Here is a 21,526-nt window from a genome sequence, read left to right on the forward strand (position 1 = left end):
GATACCAAAAGAGGAAAGAAAAACATGAAAAAGAGGAGAGAGCAAGACGGGGAAGACAGCTAGTCACCCAGTTTTAAAAAAATAAGGAGATTTATGTTCCCTGTTTTGTGGTATGATTCTGAAGCTAGCCCGTATGAGGCTGTTATAATGAACATCAAATCGAAATTCTATCAGTTACTCCCCACGATGTTTATCCTTGGAACTTGGAACACAATATTTCCAAGAGTGTATGTTTTTCCACGCAATTGAGCAATAGTAATGGCGCTTCAAAAAGGACGGAAAAGCACCAAGCGACAATAAAACTAGTCAAGATTTCTGAAGCCTTGCAACAGCTTTCTGTGAGAATTGATCGTAATTTAATGTAATCATATAAATCTGCTTTAACTGTCCGAGTGAGTTTATGAGAGAAGTGTTGTAATGATGTCCGATTTGTGAGTGAATCGTTTGTTTGAGTTGGTTCATTTCAACGAATTGGAGAATCCCGCTGATAAAACCAGTCTGAGGGAGTCATTCACAAATAGAACCGATTTGACTCTCAAGTTCAACTCACTGATTCAATGATCCTGTCACTGTTTTAGCTAATTTCCACATTTCTTTCTGGAGCTGCTTGTGTGTGAAACTTAATATTCACTCAATGAATAATAATAATAATAATAATAATAATAATAATAATAATAGTAAAGTTCATCTTGGTACATGGGGAATAAGAAATGTTACATTTTTTAAGCTTATAAAGTCATCCAGATGGAGTTTCTATAGTGTCTGTGTATGAGAGAGAGAGGGAGTACAATGGTGTTAATTACTTGTACTGTATATATAGTTATTTGTATATAGTTATAAATGCATAATTTCAGTTAATTTAATAAACTGTTCAAATTTAGTTCTTTATAGTCTCTTATTGAATATAATAATAATGCAATAATTGTTATGCTTATTGATAATGATTGTTTTTACACAGGGCCCGGAGTACAATTTAGCCAGAGGACCCGGAAACCCTAGCGGCGCTCTGGCACCTCGACCTTTTGTAAAACTGTAAAAAAAAACAAAAAAAAACACTGTGATCAAAGCAGTTATTATCTAAGATCTGATCAGGGTAATGCAAATTCCTGTGTACTGAGGATGTGGTTTACTAGAAATGCCGGTTTTATGTCAGTTCATATTTAATGGTGCAGCGCGCTGTAACTTCTGGAAAATGGAGGTGCACGTTACAACTGGATCTGCAGCCTCAAAGGTTATTTGAGTACATAATGGTTCTTTGCTTCCTGTGGAGTTTCAACATGCAACACAAAACCTGGTTCTAGGGTTCTACATAGAACATTTAAGGGTTTTTCCCAGAGCGACATGCCAAAGAACCATTTAGGCTTGTAGACTTAACCCTTTTATTTATCAATAGCCAGAGAAAGATGTCTAAAGTTATTAAAGAATTAAATTTAAACTTATGATCACAAAGGATAGTTATTCATTCATCATTTTTTTTACCCTATTACCCCTACTTTTTTTTTTGATAATTTACCAATTCCCTACCTCTAGCTCTCTCCTACCAACTGGGGAGTGAAGGATTTTTTCAGTTAATTTCAATTGTGTAGAATTAATTCAATCCAGACATACTACATCCGCTATGTTGGCATTGTCATGTGACCTTCAGCTTAAAAAGAGCCCACATGCTGCTTTCAGCCATTTAGCTCTTCTACAACAGTCCCATTGCCTTGTGGGATAGTGCAAGATGCATTGCTTCCATACTGCAGAATCTTGGTGGAAGCAGTAGGTACAGGATTTGTATTTGGAACCTTATCTAAAATCAAATCCTTCTAGGGTTCTACATAGCTCCAGGGTTCTAGGGTTCTGCATATCCCAGAGTGACATACTAAAACATTGTTTAGGGTGATATACGGAACGTGCTGGAACCTGTTGTTGGCAGTCATACACACACTAGTCACGGAATAATTTTTGTTTGACTCTATCATTGTATCCCACTTTTATACAGGGATTTACCAAATATGTGTAGTATTTTTGCTCGCTTGTTTATCGGTTCTAAAGTTGCATAACTAGGGTTTCTTGAAAACTACACAATGGAGACAAACAATGTTGTGCAAGTTAGGTTGTACTTATTCATGACGCATCTGACTGCTTTATTCCCTTCTTAAGAATTGAACCCTTGATGGCTTGTCGCCAAGAAGCGTAAAGACACTACAGGTGTGACGCAAATGCTTAGGCTTGTCTTGATTTACAGTTTTGTAAGTGATTTACTGCTCCTAAATCGTATGCCTGGCTCTCTTGTACATCCCCTTATAGCTCAACATTCTCAGTGTTCAGAGTGTCACGAAAGCAAAAACCTAACAGCTCTTGAATTTGATGAATTAGATTTATAATTGTAATCGTGTCAGTGGAAATGCAATGAGGTAACTGAAATGTCCTCAGTCCTCTGTTGTAAAATGACACTCACTGGCAGTTCTGTTTGACTTCAACAACAGATAATAAGTGTTTCTTTTTGTGCAGTAAACCACAATGGTGAGTGTGTTCATTTATGAGGCCGTCGTTGTTGAGAAGTGTCCAGTGGTTGAGCTGTTATTTATTCCAGCATACATTAGAGCTTCATTAATGTAAATAGCCAACAGGCAGGCCGGCTTGTGGGCGAAAACATGATCGAACAGTCAAAGAATTCTCTTATTATTGCTCACGACAGACATGAGGCAATTTCCATATAAAATCCTTGGGCCCCTGAAAACCCACCGCTGCCAACCATGCAAGGACCAATTAGAGCCAAGGCATTCGAGCTGCTGACCTCACGGATGTGAAAGTGTTTACAGCAAAGGCTTCTGAGCGCCGCTCCAGGTTATGAGCTCATCCGGTTATGGCTAGCCGAGCTAGAGCAGATCACATTCTTCAGGTTGATCGTAAATGCTCACGCGAAGCCACGCTGATGGATCACCTTGCAAGCCATGAAACGGGCGAGTGCTAGTTAGAGGCCGCACCGAGACGGTGGGCCTGAGTGAGTCGCGGCCGTGAGTCACGAAGCTTGCCATCTGTTACAAGAGGACAGACAGAAGGAGATTAGCACCGATTTAAATAGCGCCAGGGAGCAACATCCTGGAAGGGAGAGATAAATTAATGAATTTGTTTAATAGACACTTTCTTTCTTTATACTGCTGCCAGCCGACATTCTGCAGGATACTGGAAATGGAGAAGGAGAATGTGTAGAGGAATTGGTGCGTGGCACCATGCCAACATGTTTCTTTGTATTCAGAATTCACTAGAAATAAGCGTTCGACGTGGCGTTGATCGTGATATTAGAATGAACATTTTGGAACGTGATCCGTTTGAGCACATTATGCTAAAAAGTCAACTGAGAATTTCAATTCAAAATACATTTTGGATCACATTAAAAATGACAGTTTGATTATCACACTCACAAGCTCTACACGTGTTGCTCCTGGGGTAGCACTGGGCCTGACCCGTTCTGCTCTCTGGGCCGGCCTGGACCGTCCTAGTGCCCTGCTTCTGGAGTTCTCGTCGCTGAGGACGGCCCCATATGGACAGCCTTGGAGATGGCACTGCATTACCATTGATGCGGCCAGTTTTGGTGTGATGTCTTGAGACGGCGGTTTGCGGTGACAGTTTTGGATTACATTTGCACAAACAGACTCGTGATTTCAGCGGAAGTTGATTTCATGATTTGATTCATGATTTCAGTGGAATGGACTTCACGTTGAGATTGTGCTGAATCTCCCGATTACACAGTTGCAGTCTTTGTTTTATCGTATAGCACACGGTTGTGGAAGAGATTTATTTATAATCACACTATCCGGTGTCACCCAGATGAGGACGGGTTCCCTTTTTGAGTCTGGTTCCTCACAAGGTTTCTTCCTCATATATCATCTCAGGGAGGTTTTCTTGAATATGAATACATTATTCAAAGTAAACAGATCATATGTTCTACATGGACTCAAATACTGATATGAATAGGAGACGCTATTCTTTTTTTAGAAAGCTTGCCATAAAGGTTCACAAAGCAACTGGTTGAAAGTAGAGATGTGCTTTGGGGCTTGTATTCTGTGGGATGCTGGAAAAGGTATGTGAGCAGGAGCTTTTTACTTTCCTGATAGTGTGAGTGAGTGGCTAGATCCTTAGATCCTTAGTAACTGCCTGGTCAGGGTCACAGTGATTTAGACTAGGATATTTTGTTTGTATTTTGGGAAATAGAACCAACTAAATTTGTTAGATATTGAGAGAATAGTGAGAGAAGGCACAAATACAAATAATAACTCTGTGAGCATCATTTAAAAACAAAAACAAAACAAAAAACAGTCCCACACAACACGATTGAAGTGATGTAGCTGAGGTTGAGGAACTGTTGGAGCCAAAATTCACACACCATGCTCACACGCTTGGCATTTCTACCTTTTTTCAGTTTTCCAGTGTTTCTGAGATTATAGTACTAGGATTTATTCGAAACAAACAAAAAAAGTTTTCAGTTCATGCAGGTTTAAATCTGTAATACAGGTACTAATATATGGAACACTAAACAGATACTGTGGCATTGCTTTACACCCCTAGTAAAGTACTGCATGCTGGTCGACTTCATGGTGAAGACAGGGTTGAGACTAAGTCCATGTGAGACTAACTCACATGGACTTAGGGAGAACATGCACTGAAACTCCACTCAGATAGTAACCCTAGCTCAGGAAGACCAGGGTCCTCAGAAAACAGTTTAATTAGATTTGTAGGTTGACATGTTTTTGAGTTATTGGATTTGGATTAAACTGACCAGTCAAACAGACTAATGGCCAGATAATAATAATGGGTTGTGATTTCCACCACTGTAACAAAAATTAAATCACAGACCATGGTTAGAGTCCATGGCAACCCACTTGGTTCTAAAGATGGATGGTTTTAAGGAACAGGAATTTGGGACGTTTGTGGATTGAGGGTGTACGGGGCCAGTAGCTCATTTTGCCGTTTACAACAAAAGGCAAAAAAAGAGAGGACTCATATTTCAGATGCATATCTTACACAGATCTTTATTGTCCCTTTAATTATGTTCTCTTTATACAGCAAACAGATTTACAAGCTCACTTCAGACATCAACACATCGTTGTATTTTACACAAACTTCTTCCTGTGACTTATTTTTCAACCCAACATTCACTTTTGCCTTTCTTTCCACATGCTTTTCATCTTTCCTGGTAAACAACCCACACTGGATTTTCACCAGTGCATCCAACATTCGTGCTTTGTTCAGGACACTACGATGAAACACGAGCGAAAAACTGTGATCAAGCGCAGTGTCTAGAATCCAAGTCTGACTCTTCTTCCTCAGAATTCTTATAAAACAACATATCTTAAACCCTCATACAACATACAACATTCCTTGCCAGCGATTTCAGTGAACTCTCTTCTTTTTATACACAAGCATTTACATGCCATTGTACAAGTAAAGCTCCATGCAAGATGCTACATTGAAAATTGATCCGTTTCCTGTCGGGAGTTAGCTTTCTTAAAAAAGAAAAAAGCCAACATGGCTCAGTTTCAATTTTACGTGAGTAAAATTAAAAAAAAAAAAAAAAAAAAAAAAACACATATCCTGATCTTGACAGTGTAAATCACAATTGCACTGTGATTTCTTTTGGTTTTCAAGAACAAATGGACTTAAATTAATGTTGTTTTTCCAAATCATGTACAATCCATACAGCAAAGTATCATATATTGATATTCATTTAAGAGGAATGTACTGAAATTCAGCTCTTCCAGTAGTTTATTTTGATCGTTTCTTTTCTTTGTGGCTGTTCTTTTCCCTTATTGCTGCTTTTGCGTACACTCCATTTTTCAGCTGAACGCTACAGTGCTGTTTCAATGAAAATAAAAACAAACAAAAAAGAGCTACAGTAAATTTCTGATTGAGAATATATATATATATATATATATATATATATAAAATAAAAAAGGTACCATTTAATTACAAACCAAATTAATAATACAATAATGCCAAACTAACGGTAAACAGGGCTGTGATCTCATGCTCACTCTCACACACTGGTCACTGAGTGAAAGCGGATGCACGTGTGTAAAACACTTCTTGAAACACATGCAGTTAACCCTTGAGAACACCGCATCTCCCTGGTCCGGATTCGCTCCCCATGGGTCGGCTTAGCGTGTATTAAAGGGGATATAGCTGCCATTGAGGACAGAAACACAAAACACTGCTGTGGAACCAGAGGGTTCCAACACACACATAAATACAAGTCCACTCTGGGATGAGCTTCTAGTCCATGTAGAGCTTGAGAGCTCTCTACACCATGGTTTCCTTCCTCTTGCCCAGAGAGCAGAGAATGCGCTTGTCCTTTTTAGATTTCCTTGGCGAGCTAGATGACGAGGATGATGAGGATGTTGAGGATGAGGACGATGATGTTGAGGTGGTGGAAGGTGTGGGGCTGGGAGGCTCATGGCTTTGAGGCTGGTTCTCGTCCGTCTCCTCCATGTGGACGGTTGTGGAGGCTGTGGAGGAGCGGCGATGGGAGCAGGTGTCGGTGGAGGCGTCGCTCTGGATGACGGACATGGCACTGCGCAGGCAGTTAAGCCACTGCTGCTTGTGAAAGATGTCGTTGACTTGAAGTGTGTGAGACTGACCCTGCATAGGGTCCTGGAAACGCACACGGAAGATGTTCTTGGCTGTAAGAGGACAGAGAATAGTGTTAAAATGAACAAGTTTATATCCGTCGAGCAAGCCGGTGCGCCTAAAACAGCGCTGATAAGAAAACGTAGGCAAAGCTCACCTTTGTCAGAATTGCTGAAAGCCCCTCTGAACGAGCCACCCATGCGCACGTCTCCGTCCTGCAGGTCCTCCAGCACCAGGTCCTGTACTGGAATGGGCTGACGGTACACCTGGAAACACTGGCGTTCGTTCCGCATCACTGGCCGTGTCAGCACCAGCACTTCCGTGAACAGGAACACATGCAGTTTCTGTAGAGGAACACACCGGTTTGGTTAATGACTGTTGGACGTATTGGCTTGTCTCTCGGACACAGATATCACGAAAAGAATGAATCATGGATCCAAGGGTCATTTGACAGATTAGATTTGATTACTGAGCAATAAGCTTTTCTTGCAAAGAGTGTGAATGTGCGAAACTCACCGTGCCATTCTTGTTGCGCAGCTCGCCGTGGCACAGAAGGCTCTTGCACTGCTCTATGCGTGGATCTTTCTGCCTGTCGTCCAGGAACTCCAGTTTATCGATGTAGTACTGGCACTCCGACTCGCCTTTCTTCATGTTGATGTCACTTAGCACACCCTGAATAATGCTGACCTGCGAAAGTGCAAACACACACCATCATTCAAAGCTCATTCCCGAATTCCAGAGAATTCTCTCTTTTTGTGTTCAGCTGAACCTCTGAGTATATACTCACAGCATTTTCGAGGTTGGCAGTGTCTGGGTGTTCAGGTGGCGTGTGTCGGAGGATTTCTCTCAGCAGGAGCGGGTATTTGAACAGCCGTGAACGGGGGATGTCGAGAAAGCTCCACAGGTCCAACTTCCTGCTGAAGGGTGACTCAAGGCAGCGCTGCAGGAAGTCCTGCACTTTTGGGTCCTGCTTTTTCTGGTCCAGAAGGGCTTTGGCTGCCAGCTGGTTGCTACAGTATGCCCGGTATGCGTTCAGTCTGGGCAGCTATAAGAGGTAATAAAGGATCATTAATTCAAAGTCGCACTAAGAGGCTTTTACGAACACGGTGAGAGAAAGAAAAGAGAAATCACAAGGCTTACCCAGTCAACTACAATCTGGCCTATCTCTCCGACTGTCCCGTCCGGGCCTGTCGCTATAGCCAGCTGTACCAACAGATCTGACAGAAGGATAAAAGAAGGTGTTAGGTTCCCTGAATATCAAACACAAACACAAAGCCAAAGCCAGATGAGAGATATGGATTGTTGTGTTCACCTTCATGAAGTGGGATGTAAGCATCCAGATCTCCAAAGATGGCAGTCAGCTCCTCTTCAGACATGATTGATAGTTTCAACATCGGGTCATGGTATGCCTGGAAATAATAATAATAATAATTTTTAAAAAAGGCTCTTAATCAATTTATAACAGTACATGCTAACATAATTCAGACTGAGTAAAAGTATAGCTAAACTCAAACATGTTACACATCGTGTTTGCACTCTCATAAGTGCGAATCCACAATGAGTACCAACCTTGCGGGCGAGCTGGAGGTCCTCGATCAGGTCATGCTCTCCTCGAGACAGCTCAAATATGGCCTGCGTAAGTGCAAATCAAAACAAGGTGTTACTTTAGACACGTGATACATTGATTTCCAAAACAAACCCCCAAGAACCCTAAACAATTCAGACTAGCGCTGGCCTAGTCTGGCTAAACTAAATGTTTTTATTTTTCAGATACAGAATGTGCTATGGTAGTTTGCTTTGATGGCTGACTGGAGAGACTGAAACTCTCGGAGAGGCCCAAGTCTGTGCACCACAACACCTAGACTCGATTAGCTTGGTGGTGTGATGCACAGATGTGAAAATCCAGTCGAGATGCTCCATCTCCAAAAAAACAAAAAAACCCACATGTGAAGAAAGTAAGTGGGGAGGATCGGGAAATTATCCAAGCCAAAGGCCCTCAGGGTTTAATAAGTCAGCACAGTCTGATTCAGTACTGTCTCACTGGGAGACAGGGTGGATTTACTAGTCTGGGTTGTATGCTGCCATCTGTTTTCTCCTGCTCTTGCTGTACTCACCTCTTGTCTCTTTATCTCCTTTGTGGAGAAGGTTCCTTTTTGGTGCACATCAAGAGTTTCGGACCAGAGGGTGCTGTTACGGCGCTTGGGTGGTGTGGGTGCCACAGCCTTACTGCCTGCCTTCTGATGGGGCACGCCCGGGGAGCGCCCGTCGCCCCGCAATGAAGCCTGCAGGGTTTGACCGAAGCGCCGGACGGCCCCATTCTTCACAGGGGAGATGAAGTTCGCCAGCGAGGTGACTCGGGCCAGCGGCCGCACGCGCTTAGTACTGGGTTCCTGTGCAAGATAGAAGGGGGGAAAAAATTACATAAACGGTTGACTTACTTTTGACACAAAAACAATTGAGGCTCTGATGTGGCCAGAAGTCAGATAAGCTCAAGAAAAGAAGGCATGACTAGTCATGGGACATTTTCCCCAAAAAACCACAAGCTAGGAGGGAAGGGGGAGAGCAAAAGGAGAGATTATTGAGGGGTGGATTTTGGGTCAGACTGGCTGGCGTATCCTGGGCTGCAGATATTGGAGTCTCTAGAGGCAACAGCTGTTGGACACATCATGGGGAAGTCCCCTCAGCATGAAAGAAGCACAAAGACCTCTTTTTGCTTGCAGCCATGGAGTTCAGGGGGTCTGTAGGCATGTGAGGAATGTACAAGACCCCTGTCTCAGCTGTCCCATTCGGACTTAAAGACACACAGTTCAACAAAGTGGTCTCACACATGCTCTAACTGCCTTGTTTGTCTATTTAATTCACTTAGTTGTCTTGCTCAACTCACTTTCAGATGGGATTATGAACTGTTACGTGTGTATGTGTGTCAGGGGCGACTTGTTAGTGAGAGCAGGGGAAAAGCCCCAGGTCTGATAAACATTGTGCACTTAACTTCTCTGCCCCACCCCCACAGTGACCTTCTATCGTTCCTTCTCTACTCCCTTATAACCCTCCAGTGAGGCTGACGCCTCGTGTTGAGACAGGCCCCCCAGGCCTCTTGCGTGAGAGGGAGAAGCACACCTGAACCCCTGTACAAACAGCGCTACAGCCCCAAAGCCATAACTGGGACTCGAGCCAAAGCTTACAAACCAGAGCAAAGGGGGAAAAAAATATCAAAGCAAGACAAACCTGACAAGGTGATTTCACACTGGCAGACCCAGCAGCATTACTTTATAGTATAATCACAGTCCTGAAACACTCGAGGGCTTCAGGGGCTGAAAAAATCTCTGTGCTTATATCTTTAAAGCATGATACAGACAAATGACTATGTGTACTGTTTGAAAGGTGCTATTAAATATGGATGCCTGGCTTTCTCCCCAGAGAGGGAGAGAATGAGACTGTGTTCAGTTTGGCACAGCCAGGCTGATGAACAGATCCACCATTCAGGCTTGGACTGCTTCAAACAGCTGTAAAGCAGATTTATACTTTGCTAACCAGGACCACCAGAAGACTACTGTAATCGGCCTGAGACTAAGTAACCTGCCTCTGTTGTGGCCACTAAATGTGGGAGACCACATACAAGAGTTGTATACTGGTTGTCTCCGAGAAAAAAGCTGATGGACCACAAGGGGTTCGCCAACAAATCTACAAATACTTATTTACTTTTATTTTGAGATGGCTGGGTGAATTCGAATTGAATCCCAACCCGCTGGCTGAAGTTAACACAAACCACGGCAAGGACTCCTGTGCCAGTGACACCGTTGTAGACTTATTTGCAATACACAACAAGCAAGCAGACAGAAGGATAGGGGATGCTATTTCTGGCTTTGCTGACTGGGACAGAACTCTTACGAGAGGGAGTTTTAGCAGGCGCTGGACTCAAAAAGTCCTCAAACTAGATTACAGTACTGAGGGTTCAGATTGTGATGGAGGTGGTGGTAGGGGGAGGACACTGGGGGAATCCTCTGGCTCCCCTGCTGATAGACAATTGGCTTTAAATACAGACCAAACTGTTAAAACTGCTGATTAAACAAGAAGTGGGGGTGACTTGTGAAAAAAACTGCCAGGAAGATCTGTTTCATTTCAGACAAGTTCTGAAATGCCTCATTCACAATTCTTTTCAACTTCCCGTTTAGCTTTCCTGACAAGTCAAACACTTCTCGTTCTTCAGTTCCTAATCAAACCATAAAGGGGAAGAAGAGCCCAAAGAGGTTGCGCTTATCTAATCCTGCTTCCCCGTGATGTTTGCCTTGGGACAGGCACACCTATGCCATGGACTGCTGGAATGCTCTTATTCCCAGTGTGTGTGCAGTCATGCAGCTCTGGAGGCCTCACCAGGGTCTGCTTTACCTGCTCTTCAGGTCTGCAGTAGTTCATTATAACTGCCTGTTCAGGCACATCCAGCTCATCATGGCTGACATTTTAAGCAACACCAATCAAAACAACCATCTAATCCTGCGACCAAGGACAACCTTTGTACTCCTTGTGAGTACGCACACACCTTACAGAAACACACCTGTAGCGTTTGCCAGGGCAAAGTTCTCATTCTACTGATAACATTATAGGCACAAATTACGTGCAGGAAAAGAAAAAAGCGCATAAGCACTGAAACTGTATGATGTCATTTTTAACCTCTCAAGCCTCACCTCAAGTTCCTTGCACACTTGGTTCTGATAGTCTATTTTCTGTAGAGTCCGTTTGATCGGCACCACACCAGGTTCATCGTAAGCCACCATTTCTTTTAATAAAATCCACTGGTAAGGGTCTGCTATTCCCAAGAGTTATCCAGAAATGTAATCCACAAATGAGTTAAAACGTTTAAAAAAAAAAATCCTTTGTCCCCCCTAATACTTCATTGTCCGCCTCAGTGGCGGTGCCTAACTTCTAAACGCACACTCGGTGTGCTCGGACAATCTCCAACTTTGTTCTGGTGGATGTGGGAGGGAGTGAAATCTCAAATACTCAGAGCTGGTGTGAGGGAGGGACCAAAGAGTAAACCTCGCCCATTTTAAACAATAAGGGGTGGGAATAAGCAAAGCAACCTGAAACAGTCAGGCCCTCGAGTCGACTGTGTTGTACTTTTCACATTCAAAACTCACCCAGGATTGCCAAATCTCCTCAAACATTTCCCTGCAATATTCATCGAGTCGCACACTCCAATGCTTCCTAAAGGCATTTTACCGGAATGTACATGTTCACATTTGCCATGAAAATTACACCTGATAATCTCATTATGAACATCCCACTATGATGAAATTGATGTTAATGCAAACCCTTCCTAAGTAATTAACATTCAATTTGTCATCGAAGTCGGGAAGCACATAAAGGAGTTAATTTACAATAAAGATGATGAGTCGTATACAAGCAAGTGTTTCAGCATTGTTATGGTATAGCATTTTACGAGGAGAACTCATTTTGAATTAAATCTCCCATTTAGATAAGAACAAACCATTCACATTGTCGATTGCTCTAGATTAACATCACCAAACCCTTAAATACATGATCATGTGCGACCCTTAAAAAGAAAAGAAACTGTTTTCACACTTATTCGTCAACAGGTTTCACTGAGACTTGATTAAGGTGACATGTAATGTAGTGAGAGTGAGACCTGTGATGGTAAGAGTGGATTGAAGCAGCAGTCTGAGAAGTGGTAGAGCTCTGTGTCTAATGAAGCAGGGAGTCGTTATCAGGTACGGGGGAAGGGAGAGATGATCAATAGAAATACCAACCAATGTGCATAGAGGTAGGGCTACACCAAACACAGCTCAATGGTCTCTCTCTCTCCCTCCCTCTATTGATTAAAGGAACGGGAATTGGGTCTAAAGGTAACAATAAGTTTCGCAGAACAGAAGTGAGAATCTAAACTAAACCACACCAAAAAAAAAAAGCAGAAGTGATTTAGATTCAGGTCCAGGCCATCTAAATCTGTGTAGAGGACATAATTGAACCCTGAGGTGTGCTGCACAGATAGCCTAAGCCTTTAGAGTATGTATTTACTACTTCTTTCTTTCCCATTCAGCGAGGACTAAGAGCTTCAGCTGCGCAAATGGACCTGTGCATTGTTAGTGTGAGGGCTTGGTGTAAAATGGTGTAAATAAGGCTTGTGAATGAGCCCTGAGCAAATGGAGAAATGGCAGTTTAGTGTCCGCTCACCCCGCTGTGTCAATAGTGAAGTGTGAAATCTTGTGTTGGCATGGGAAGCTGCTTGAGGGGTTGGGGATTTAAACTGAGAGCAGGATCTTGGCGAAGAATGCATCGATTTGCTCTCGTTTGTGGCAACGTTTTTCATCAAGTACATGACTAAGTGGCTTCTCCAACCTAGGGCGAGTGCACGCATGCAGACCGAGTCAATAACAGGTCAGATCCGTATAGCCTCCAGGCTGGCGCAGAATGGCGATAATAACATGATGGTACTGTTTTGACGTGGCGTGTGACGGACGATTTGGACAGCAGACAGTGTGACCTGGTCTCTGCCTCCTGCGAGGTAGCACCCAGACAGCTGGAGAAATAGGTGTGAAACACAAACATCTCGACTTTGCAGAACTACTCTGCCACACGCATGATTGAGTCACCACAGTGTAGCTCGGCAGGACCGGACAAAGCTATCCGGTGCTTCAGTCTTTCTAATCCTTTAAAAAATGCTGAACATTTTGAACTTAAAATGGTTAATCCTTCATTCCCAGGTAGTAACTACTTAATCCACCTAAATGATTAAAAACAGTAAAACAAAGTTAGGAAATATACATCATGTCTCTCTTCCTTAAATCAATCATGGAATAATTTTTTGTTGCTAAATCATACATTACTGTTACAGTACTTTATTAATAAATGATTGAATAAACACAGAAAATGATTGGTCTGGGTTCAACAACCAGAAAGAACTCAAGCGAGCTATACTGTGTTTTAATTTGATATAGTTAACCAGAACCCTTGCATATGTGGCACTTATGTGAATCCTAGTTTTCGTGAACTTTCTCTAAGCGACTGTCGTTTTAGCTTCATGCATCGCTGCGGCTCTGACGAAGCCGGTGGAATGAAAACGTCTACGAAACTATACGGTGTAAATTGGTTATACGCCACATATCCGGTAGACTTCGTATACATTTCTTCTGTGTAGTAAAAACCTTGCAGTGTCTAAAATGAAAAAGACTCAAAAGCTTAAGGTCTTTGCCCCTTCTGGGCTGAGTGGACTGCTGCCCTCTTCTGGAGGTCAGTTCAACTTCTAATAAAACGAGACATTTCGTTTACTGGACATTTGTCCGACTGAAATGAACAGGGTGTCAAAAGGACCGGCTCTTTCTCAGACAACGTTGCTTAACGGGTGCAAACCTGAGACATCTGATTCAGTGTTAATGATTCACGTATTACATCAGGGCAGACCATACTATACATACATACACAGAAAAACAGCTCATAACCATGGTAATGTTACAAGACTAGTCATGGAGGAGTGGGGATCCTACGCATAGTCCAGCAGGACACCTGGTTTCAGACTGATGACTGTGTGTAACGTTTGATTTGAGCAGACAGGATGAGACCATGTGTAATACAGTCAGTGGGGCAAGTCTGTACAGTATGTATAATTGTATGGAAAGCTGTAAAAAATGCAGAGAATTTTTTTTTTAGTCTTTTAATCTACACCTACACTTCCCACCCAAAATATTCCTCTCCTGTTTCTACTGTTCAACGTCAATTCCAAAAAGGTTTACACACAGACCGTGCAGCTTTCTGATGAGCAATCAGGTCAGATTCTTCATATTTCCAATAAGCACTCCTGCCTACACGATCCGGTCATGAGTCATGAAAATGAAAGCAAACACACCCTGTAAGTAAGAAGCGGATGGACGAGGTGTGTTCATCACCGCCTCTATTCCTAAGTATTACAATTCAAGCTAAAGAAGAACAGCAACTGATGGAGTTTATTTCATTATCTACCATCATCGTGCATTGTTTGAACAATATCTGGTTTTGTGATGAGATGGGGGGAAAACTACGCACTAATGGTTAATACAAAAAGTGTGCACAGTAGAAATAATGCCATTTAGAGCAACAGGAAGTCCAGTATGTGAGGTCTCACAGACGCTCATTTATCATCACAAAATATTTAAAAAAAACATTTTTTTAAAAATCAGTCACCTGGATGTCCGGGAGAAACAGATTTCATGTCCGGGCTATTGTTTTTTTTTAATTATTATTATTCGTTTTTGGTGACCAGAACGAAAAGTCTTGAACCACTGACTTTCACAAAGCAAAAGGTTTTTATTTGGTCTGCATGTTTAAATGTGCTTCATGGTGGTCTGATGCACCTCAATGTGCTACAGAGGGAGCCGCAGAATCCCAAAGCCTGCTGGGGAGGCAAGATCAGGCTGATGTAGAGCATTTTTTACTGTGTGGATGAAAGTAGTGTGTACGGACCTCAGAGAATCTTTTAAGAATCAACGGGCGTAAATTATCCAGCTGGATATGAATGGATTTAGGCGTAAATCCTTTGTACGTGCATGTTCACACAAGAATTTGGGATTCACGAAAATCCTGTAAATTCGGAAGAACTTTCTTATCCTACTCCTGAGTGTATGTAAATTTACATTTAGACAACTAACTAATGTAAACCTCAATTCGTCAGCTGAGAATCATATCATTTGCGATGAGTTACTGTGTGTGTGAGATATATATTTATTAGCTTATTTATTTGAAATGCACACACAAAATACATTTTTATTTCCGTTGTTTCATGTATATATTATAAATAAAAAGACAGCAAGTCAACCCAAATCTATTTTAAGACATGTAAGGGGAGTTGTTCAATTAAAATGAAAGGCCGGAGTATAAAAGTAAGATGGGTTGGGGTTTGCGCAGATGGTGGCTGTAAGCCGAGGCGGTGCAAATGGTGATTTCTGCTGATTTTAATGAGTCTTTTTGATCACATATACATTACAGCACAGTGAAATTCTTTTCTTTGCATACCCTAGCCTGTTAGGAAGTTAAGGTCAGAGCGCAGAGTCAGTCATAATACAGCGCCCCTGGAGCAAAGAGGGTTAAGGGCCCAACAGTGGCAGCTTGGCAGTGCTGGGGTTTGAACCCCGACCTTATGATCAGTGACCCAGAGTCTTATCCAAAGATTTGCTTTGGATAACTGTCTTGTCCATTTTTTTAAAATATGCGCCTTTTTTTTTTTTTTTTTTGCTCATGACTTGTTTTTAAATAGAAAAGAAAAATGTAGCTTCATTTCCTAGAGACTCCAACCTTTTAGCCACTCTTAAACCTACACATAATCTCTGAACCTTGAACACGTATAATCTCTTTACACCTGGAGTGTATGCTGGGGAAATTTTTTAAACTTTCTTTTTCACTTTATTACATCAACAGGAAACACTGGACTATCCATTACTCAGTGGTTTAAGTGCTTGGACTCGAGAGCACACCCACAAACAGAACTGGTTGCTACCAAACAGAAGGGTTAACTAATACACCCCCGCCACACTGTAAAGACACACACATATAGAATGGTCGAAATGGTCCTGACAGACATACACACTAAAATGTACACATTCTTACCACCGCATGTTCATGCTTGTTCCTATTATTCAGAGCTTGTTTTATTCAGAACTGTAATACATTACGCAATGTAGTGTATAGTTTAAAACTAAGCCACAGGGCATTTCACAGAACATATCTGATTTAGCAAGCGGATGCCTCCGTTTTGTCAGTACGCTCAATGTTTTCTGGGAATAGCAAAGATTCGATTTCTGATTCATCAACGCAAACCGTGTATGTTTTGACATTCATAGTGGAAATCTGATAACCAGGAGTGCCAGTTATTAGTGATGTCAGTCATTCGATACACAAGTGTACGTCAGTTTACTCACTTCTACTGGCTCACAGTTCCAATACTTCTGTTTCTTAGTTCATGATTTCTGGGGGTGGGGGGTTTAGTGAACACCTGTGGTGGGGTGTCCTCCTCCCCCTCAAACACACAGGAGGGTTTTGCACATTCGAGTATGTGTGTCGTGTTTGACAAAGAGGTGGGGTTGGGGAAGGTCTACAACCTGCTGTGGTGTGAGACATGGTTTTTTGTGTCTACCATGAGGCTAAAGTAAAAAGAACAGATGTGTGTCAGTCAAAATGTGTGGTTTGAGTGTGCATGTAAATGCATGAGTGGTTTTAAAGTTTCAAATCAGAAATAAATAAATAAATAAATAAAATAAAAACTCTGACTGCTTCACTGTTTTAGCATGTTAACATGAGTGTCCATGGAAAAACCCATACGCGAGGTAAGGACATGGAGACTACTGTTAACAGAAGTAAAAATAAAAAAAAAAATTAAAAACACATTATTGAAAAATTTTAAACCATAAATAATATAAAATGCCCAGCGACAAACTCCGAGATGTCTCACCGAGAAATGAAACCAGACTGAGAAAGTGAAGACTATTGTGCCCTGATGTATAATTGCTCATTGTGTTGCGTTGTGTTTTCCTGATGCGTGCATGATACAGGAACACTGCCTGTACAATTATCCTGACAGTTAGTGTTGCTATGGGTGTATAAAGACATAATCAATCCCTGTCAAAGGCTGCAAAAAAGAAAATAAAGGATAGGTGAGAGTGGAAAAAAAAACAGAGAGCTGCCTACCAAACAGGTCTGTGCATCACATTTTCCTATATCACCATATTCAGCTTTCCAAAAAACAAAAACACACACCACAATGGCGGTGAATAATCGTGAAACATTTACGTTTTAGGAGAAAAAGTCTATACATTTAATTTAGTTTATAACAACTTCTCGTCATTGCGTCTACAAATAAACATGATTTTATCAGGCTCTAACAGCGTCATTTCTTAAAATGGTCATAGTGTTAAGATAACCTACAGTGTAAAACAGAAAGAGAGCGTTCTCTCTCTCAAACATCTTATTACATGCGAGGTTTTTTTCCCCAGCGCAGACTCAGCATTTGTTATTCCTTAGCCTGAGAAGCTGTTTGATAAGTCACCTAATTTAGTTCCAGTTAAATTTCTCTGTGTAGTAATAATGGGCCCCAAGCTGTTTCTGGGTAACTAGATTACGCGATTTACTTCTTGTGTCGTTCGTCAGATATACATCTTGTTCATGTTGAGACTTGATTTGCGTTTGTTAGATGCATCAGGGCATTAATGAGCTTGTTCAGGATACCGCTGTACTATAGTGTCCCCTAACTATCGCCAATTGGCAAGAGTATCGCTCATGGCTTTAGAAGGGTGTAGACTGCTGCGACGCTGACTCTGGGAAATAAAGAACGGGACGAGGCCAGAAATACCGTCTACACAGCCTTGTTAAAACTGCAGGTTTTTGTGATGTAAAAAAGAAACCAAGATAAACCATGTCTGATCTTTTTCCACCTTTAACCTGACTGCACGTGTCATATACACGTTACATCATTACAGAAAGAAAAAAAAAAAAAAAAACAGAAGCAGCTATTCGCTAACATTAAGTTTTTTTTTACTTAACTGTCCATTGACACGGTTAGTAATGCTTGCAAAACTGAAGTCAAGACTGTAAATAAACCTAACGAGATATTCGATTAAGACACGCTGTGGAAAATTATATAAACTAATTGTGCATGGGCTCCATGTTGACAGCAAAGGAGATACTGATTGAATTCTTGAATACATGTTGTGTCATTTTCATTTGAGTCCCCATTCACGGCTTTATCTGTTTGGTAAGCATGGACAAAGAGAAGCTATGAGGCAACAGAGAAAGATGGAGGGATGGAAGATAGGGTTGGTATCCTATCAACAAAACAAAAAAAAAAGACTAAAAGCAAACATATTACAATTTTTGTCGATCTTAAAGGTGCAGACGCCATATTTTCTGACAGACATTTAAAATGTCAAACTTGATAGACACGGTGATAGGTGGAATATAATCGGCAATTCCTGATACTATCGTCAATTGTCTCAAGCCTCACACACACACACACACACTCACCTTAAAATCAAAGCTGCACAGACTGACCGCATCTTCATCCTTCTCTCTGCGTTTCCGTTTCTGTGGAGAGACAAAAGGCTGTTACAATTCAATAACCACAGACTTCGTATAGAAAGCCTAAATATTCTCACTACCAAACAAACACAAGAAAAACTGTTTCCCCCAATACACACTCTCACGACTGTGAAAAGAAACGAGGCTGAACTCTCTCTTGCATTCATTCGCTGCCTGCCGTGTCAGACGTGATGGCCTGAAGGCTGGGTGGCTGCTCAAAGCACACAGTACTGAGGTTTACAATGTCCCACAAGGAGGCCCATCAAACTCAGGAAGGCCATCATTACCTCCAGGAGACTTTAGCATCTGTAAATGTGCATCACATGTAAATGTGTAGGTGTGTGTGTGGTGAAAATCAGCAGGTGAAAAGTGTAACCTGCATTGTGTGTGTGTATGCTCCTGGTTCACTTCAGGAAGTCATTCCACAAACTTGTGAACACAAAGACAGGCAGTCATGACAGTTTAACAGGTGACCCGCTTACAACTTAATAAACTTACAGAAAAAGGACACACCTCGTCCTCAAACTTCTGAGAGCACACAAAGGGTGAGGCCCATAACACTACATTTGTCCAAGGCCCAAATCTCGAGCCTGTATGTCCCATTTGCGAGTGCAGCATTAACACCAAGCCATGTGTGGGTCTGAGCTGAGCAAGACCTCGGCCAGCAGACTGCAGCTGAAGGGGAGCTTAAATTTCTTGATAAAATGGGAGGTTGTGGATCAGGTGGTAGAGCGGGTTGTCCACTAATCGTAGGGTTGGAGGTTTGATTCCCGGCCCACGTGACTCCACATGCCGAAGTGTCCTTGGGCAAGACACTGAACCCCAAGTTGCTCCCGATGGCAAGTTAGCGCCTTCCATGGCAGCTCTGCTACCATTGGTGTGTGAGTGTGTGTGTGTGTGTGAATGGGTGAATGAGACACAGTGTAAAGCGCCTTGGAACCGCTAAAGTTAAAAAAGCGCTATATAAGTGCAGACCATTTACCAATTGATTTCAGTATAACTTAGGACAGTGGTCCTCAAAGTGGGGGCCATGAAGCACAGCCAGGGGTTTTTATGATTTTTCACGAGCTCTTGTAGTGAGGAGATTAATCCGAACCTCAAGAACTCAAAAACGAGTCAATAATGTATACATAATGTAAACTTGGACGTGATGTGTTCTGTTGGTGGCAATTTCAGGATTTAAATAAATTCCAATAAATAGCTCAAATATTGTACACAATATTGGAAAAGCTGGATAATGTTCATAATCCAGGGTCCATGACTATTCATTTACAGTTATAGAGGTTGTTGGCAGCTAAAAAAAAACATTGTGAACATCTAACATGGAGGACTAAAACGTGAGTTTTAAAACTATTGCCTCATGTTCACACTAAGAAATAACAAAAGCATTCAGTTCTATGTGCATGCCCAACATGGAGCTGTAAGTGAATTGAGATTTTCTCGATTCTGCAAATGCGCTACGACACTGTAAAGTGACGAAGGTGAACGATTGGCTTGAACGATTGCTCTGACCAATCCTATGCCGTGTGACCTCTGGTGTTTCTTCATTTTCCCCACACACAACTTCAGTTCCTACCTGGAATTAGTTCCCATTTAGTGTTTGATTCAATAAAATGGAAGAAAAACTGTGGTTTCGTCTTATCCCGTCATATACCTCTTATCAAATGTAAATAGAGACAATAGAAAGGGGGGGGGGGGGGGGGGGGGGGCTTGGGTAGAAGCAGCAGAGATCTTTGGTGCCCCTGGTGAGTGTTTAACTATTCAGCTCCAGAAGTGTTTTCATTTGGTCTACTGCCATTTCTCATCAGTACAAAAGCACAAGCCACACCAGCAGCAGTCACTACAAGAGACAAATTACAAGTAAGTAGTTGCTGGCTAGTGTGAAAATAGGGTTATTCCAATCAACCAAGTCTACAACTTTCAATGCATATTGGTTTGCAAGTAACATTTCTTTCACGCAAAAAATGCCAGTGCGGTGACAAATAGTGATCTGGTTATCTTTCATTTTTGGTTAGGCATTCACTGTTAACAGCTCTGTAACGCACGTGTAATTAGCTGTGATAAATGACGAGCTCATTTAGAAAAATCTCCATTCAGAGACAATAGAGAGAATTAATCAGGCCTGTGATGAAAAGGCTTAGTTTGTACTTAGAAAAGGTTAGAGGAGTTAGAAACGGGTGATATGCAGTCCAAATCAACAGAAACCAGTGTTGAAGGTCTTTAATGGGGAGGGGCCATGATGTTATCTGGGTGAGAGTCAACAGATTACTTAACACCAAAGAAAAAGCTAGAAACAGTCTTTACTGTTGCATACCATAAACATATGTGAATTTCTACCATTTAGCACATTACTGACTTTAACGTAGTGACTTAATTTTGTGTAAGGCATCTCTAACCTTAAAAATGCTGCCTAACTCTAACTTCAACCTGAGCTTAATCAGAAACCTCACCATAACAGAAACCAGTTACACACTGTGCAGACTATGGAAAAAGAAAAGAGAGGGTGATCAGTGCTGTGGACTGCCACACTAAAATGGAAAGGAAAACAGTGCAGAGTGCACTGTGGCCTGAATATACAACATGCCTGATAGATATTTTTACAGGAACATCTGCTGACAGAAGGTATTCTGGCATCCCCTCCCTTCACAACGTAGATGAGCCCACTGTTTATTTTGATTTAATTTCAATTTTCCACTCAACTGAACTTGGTAATGAAAGAAGCTAGCACATAAGCAGTTGGAAATTCTCTGCAGAAAAAGAAATATTTAGGCTGCATAATACGACTAGCCTAAACTGTGCTCATTAAAAGGGAATCAATCTACAGAAAGATGTTGGGGTCATCCCGCAGCTTAGTTAGGCA

General features: G+C 41.8%; 1 protein-coding gene across 4 annotated transcripts in view; it reads right to left on the reverse strand.

Moving 5' to 3' along the window:
• Positions 1 to 4,991: 4,991 nt before the first annotated feature.
• Positions 4,992 to 21,526, reverse strand: part of net1 (neuroepithelial cell transforming 1) — a 28,937-nt gene continuing 12,402 nt past the window's right edge. For 2 of the 4 annotated variants that reach the window (XM_017494611.3, XM_017494612.3), the window contains exons 3-11: positions 18,613 to 18,672; positions 8,727 to 9,002; positions 8,182 to 8,244; positions 7,925 to 8,021; positions 7,753 to 7,829; positions 7,400 to 7,657; positions 7,129 to 7,299; positions 6,770 to 6,956; positions 4,992 to 6,665 (exon numbers count right to left, since the gene is read on the reverse strand). In XM_017494611.3, the coding sequence (XP_017350100.1) occupies positions 6,286 to 6,665; positions 6,770 to 6,956; positions 7,129 to 7,299; positions 7,400 to 7,657; positions 7,753 to 7,829; positions 7,925 to 8,021; positions 8,182 to 8,244; positions 8,727 to 9,002; positions 18,613 to 18,672 (1,569 nt within the window). In that variant the 3' untranslated portion in view covers positions 4,992 to 6,285. Of the gene's footprint in view, positions 6,666 to 6,769; positions 6,957 to 7,128; positions 7,300 to 7,399; positions 7,658 to 7,752; positions 7,830 to 7,924; positions 8,022 to 8,181; positions 8,245 to 8,726; positions 9,003 to 11,294; positions 11,591 to 18,612; positions 18,673 to 18,785; positions 18,849 to 21,526 lie in introns of those variants that run through there. The other 2 variants (XM_053688224.1, XM_017494613.3) reach the window with 2 other exon arrangements.

Source organism: Ictalurus punctatus, chromosome 19, assembly GCF_001660625.3.
Source record: "Ictalurus punctatus breed USDA103 chromosome 19, Coco_2.0, whole genome shotgun sequence".
NCBI classification, from domain to species: domain Eukaryota; kingdom Metazoa; phylum Chordata; class Actinopteri; order Siluriformes; family Ictaluridae; genus Ictalurus; species Ictalurus punctatus.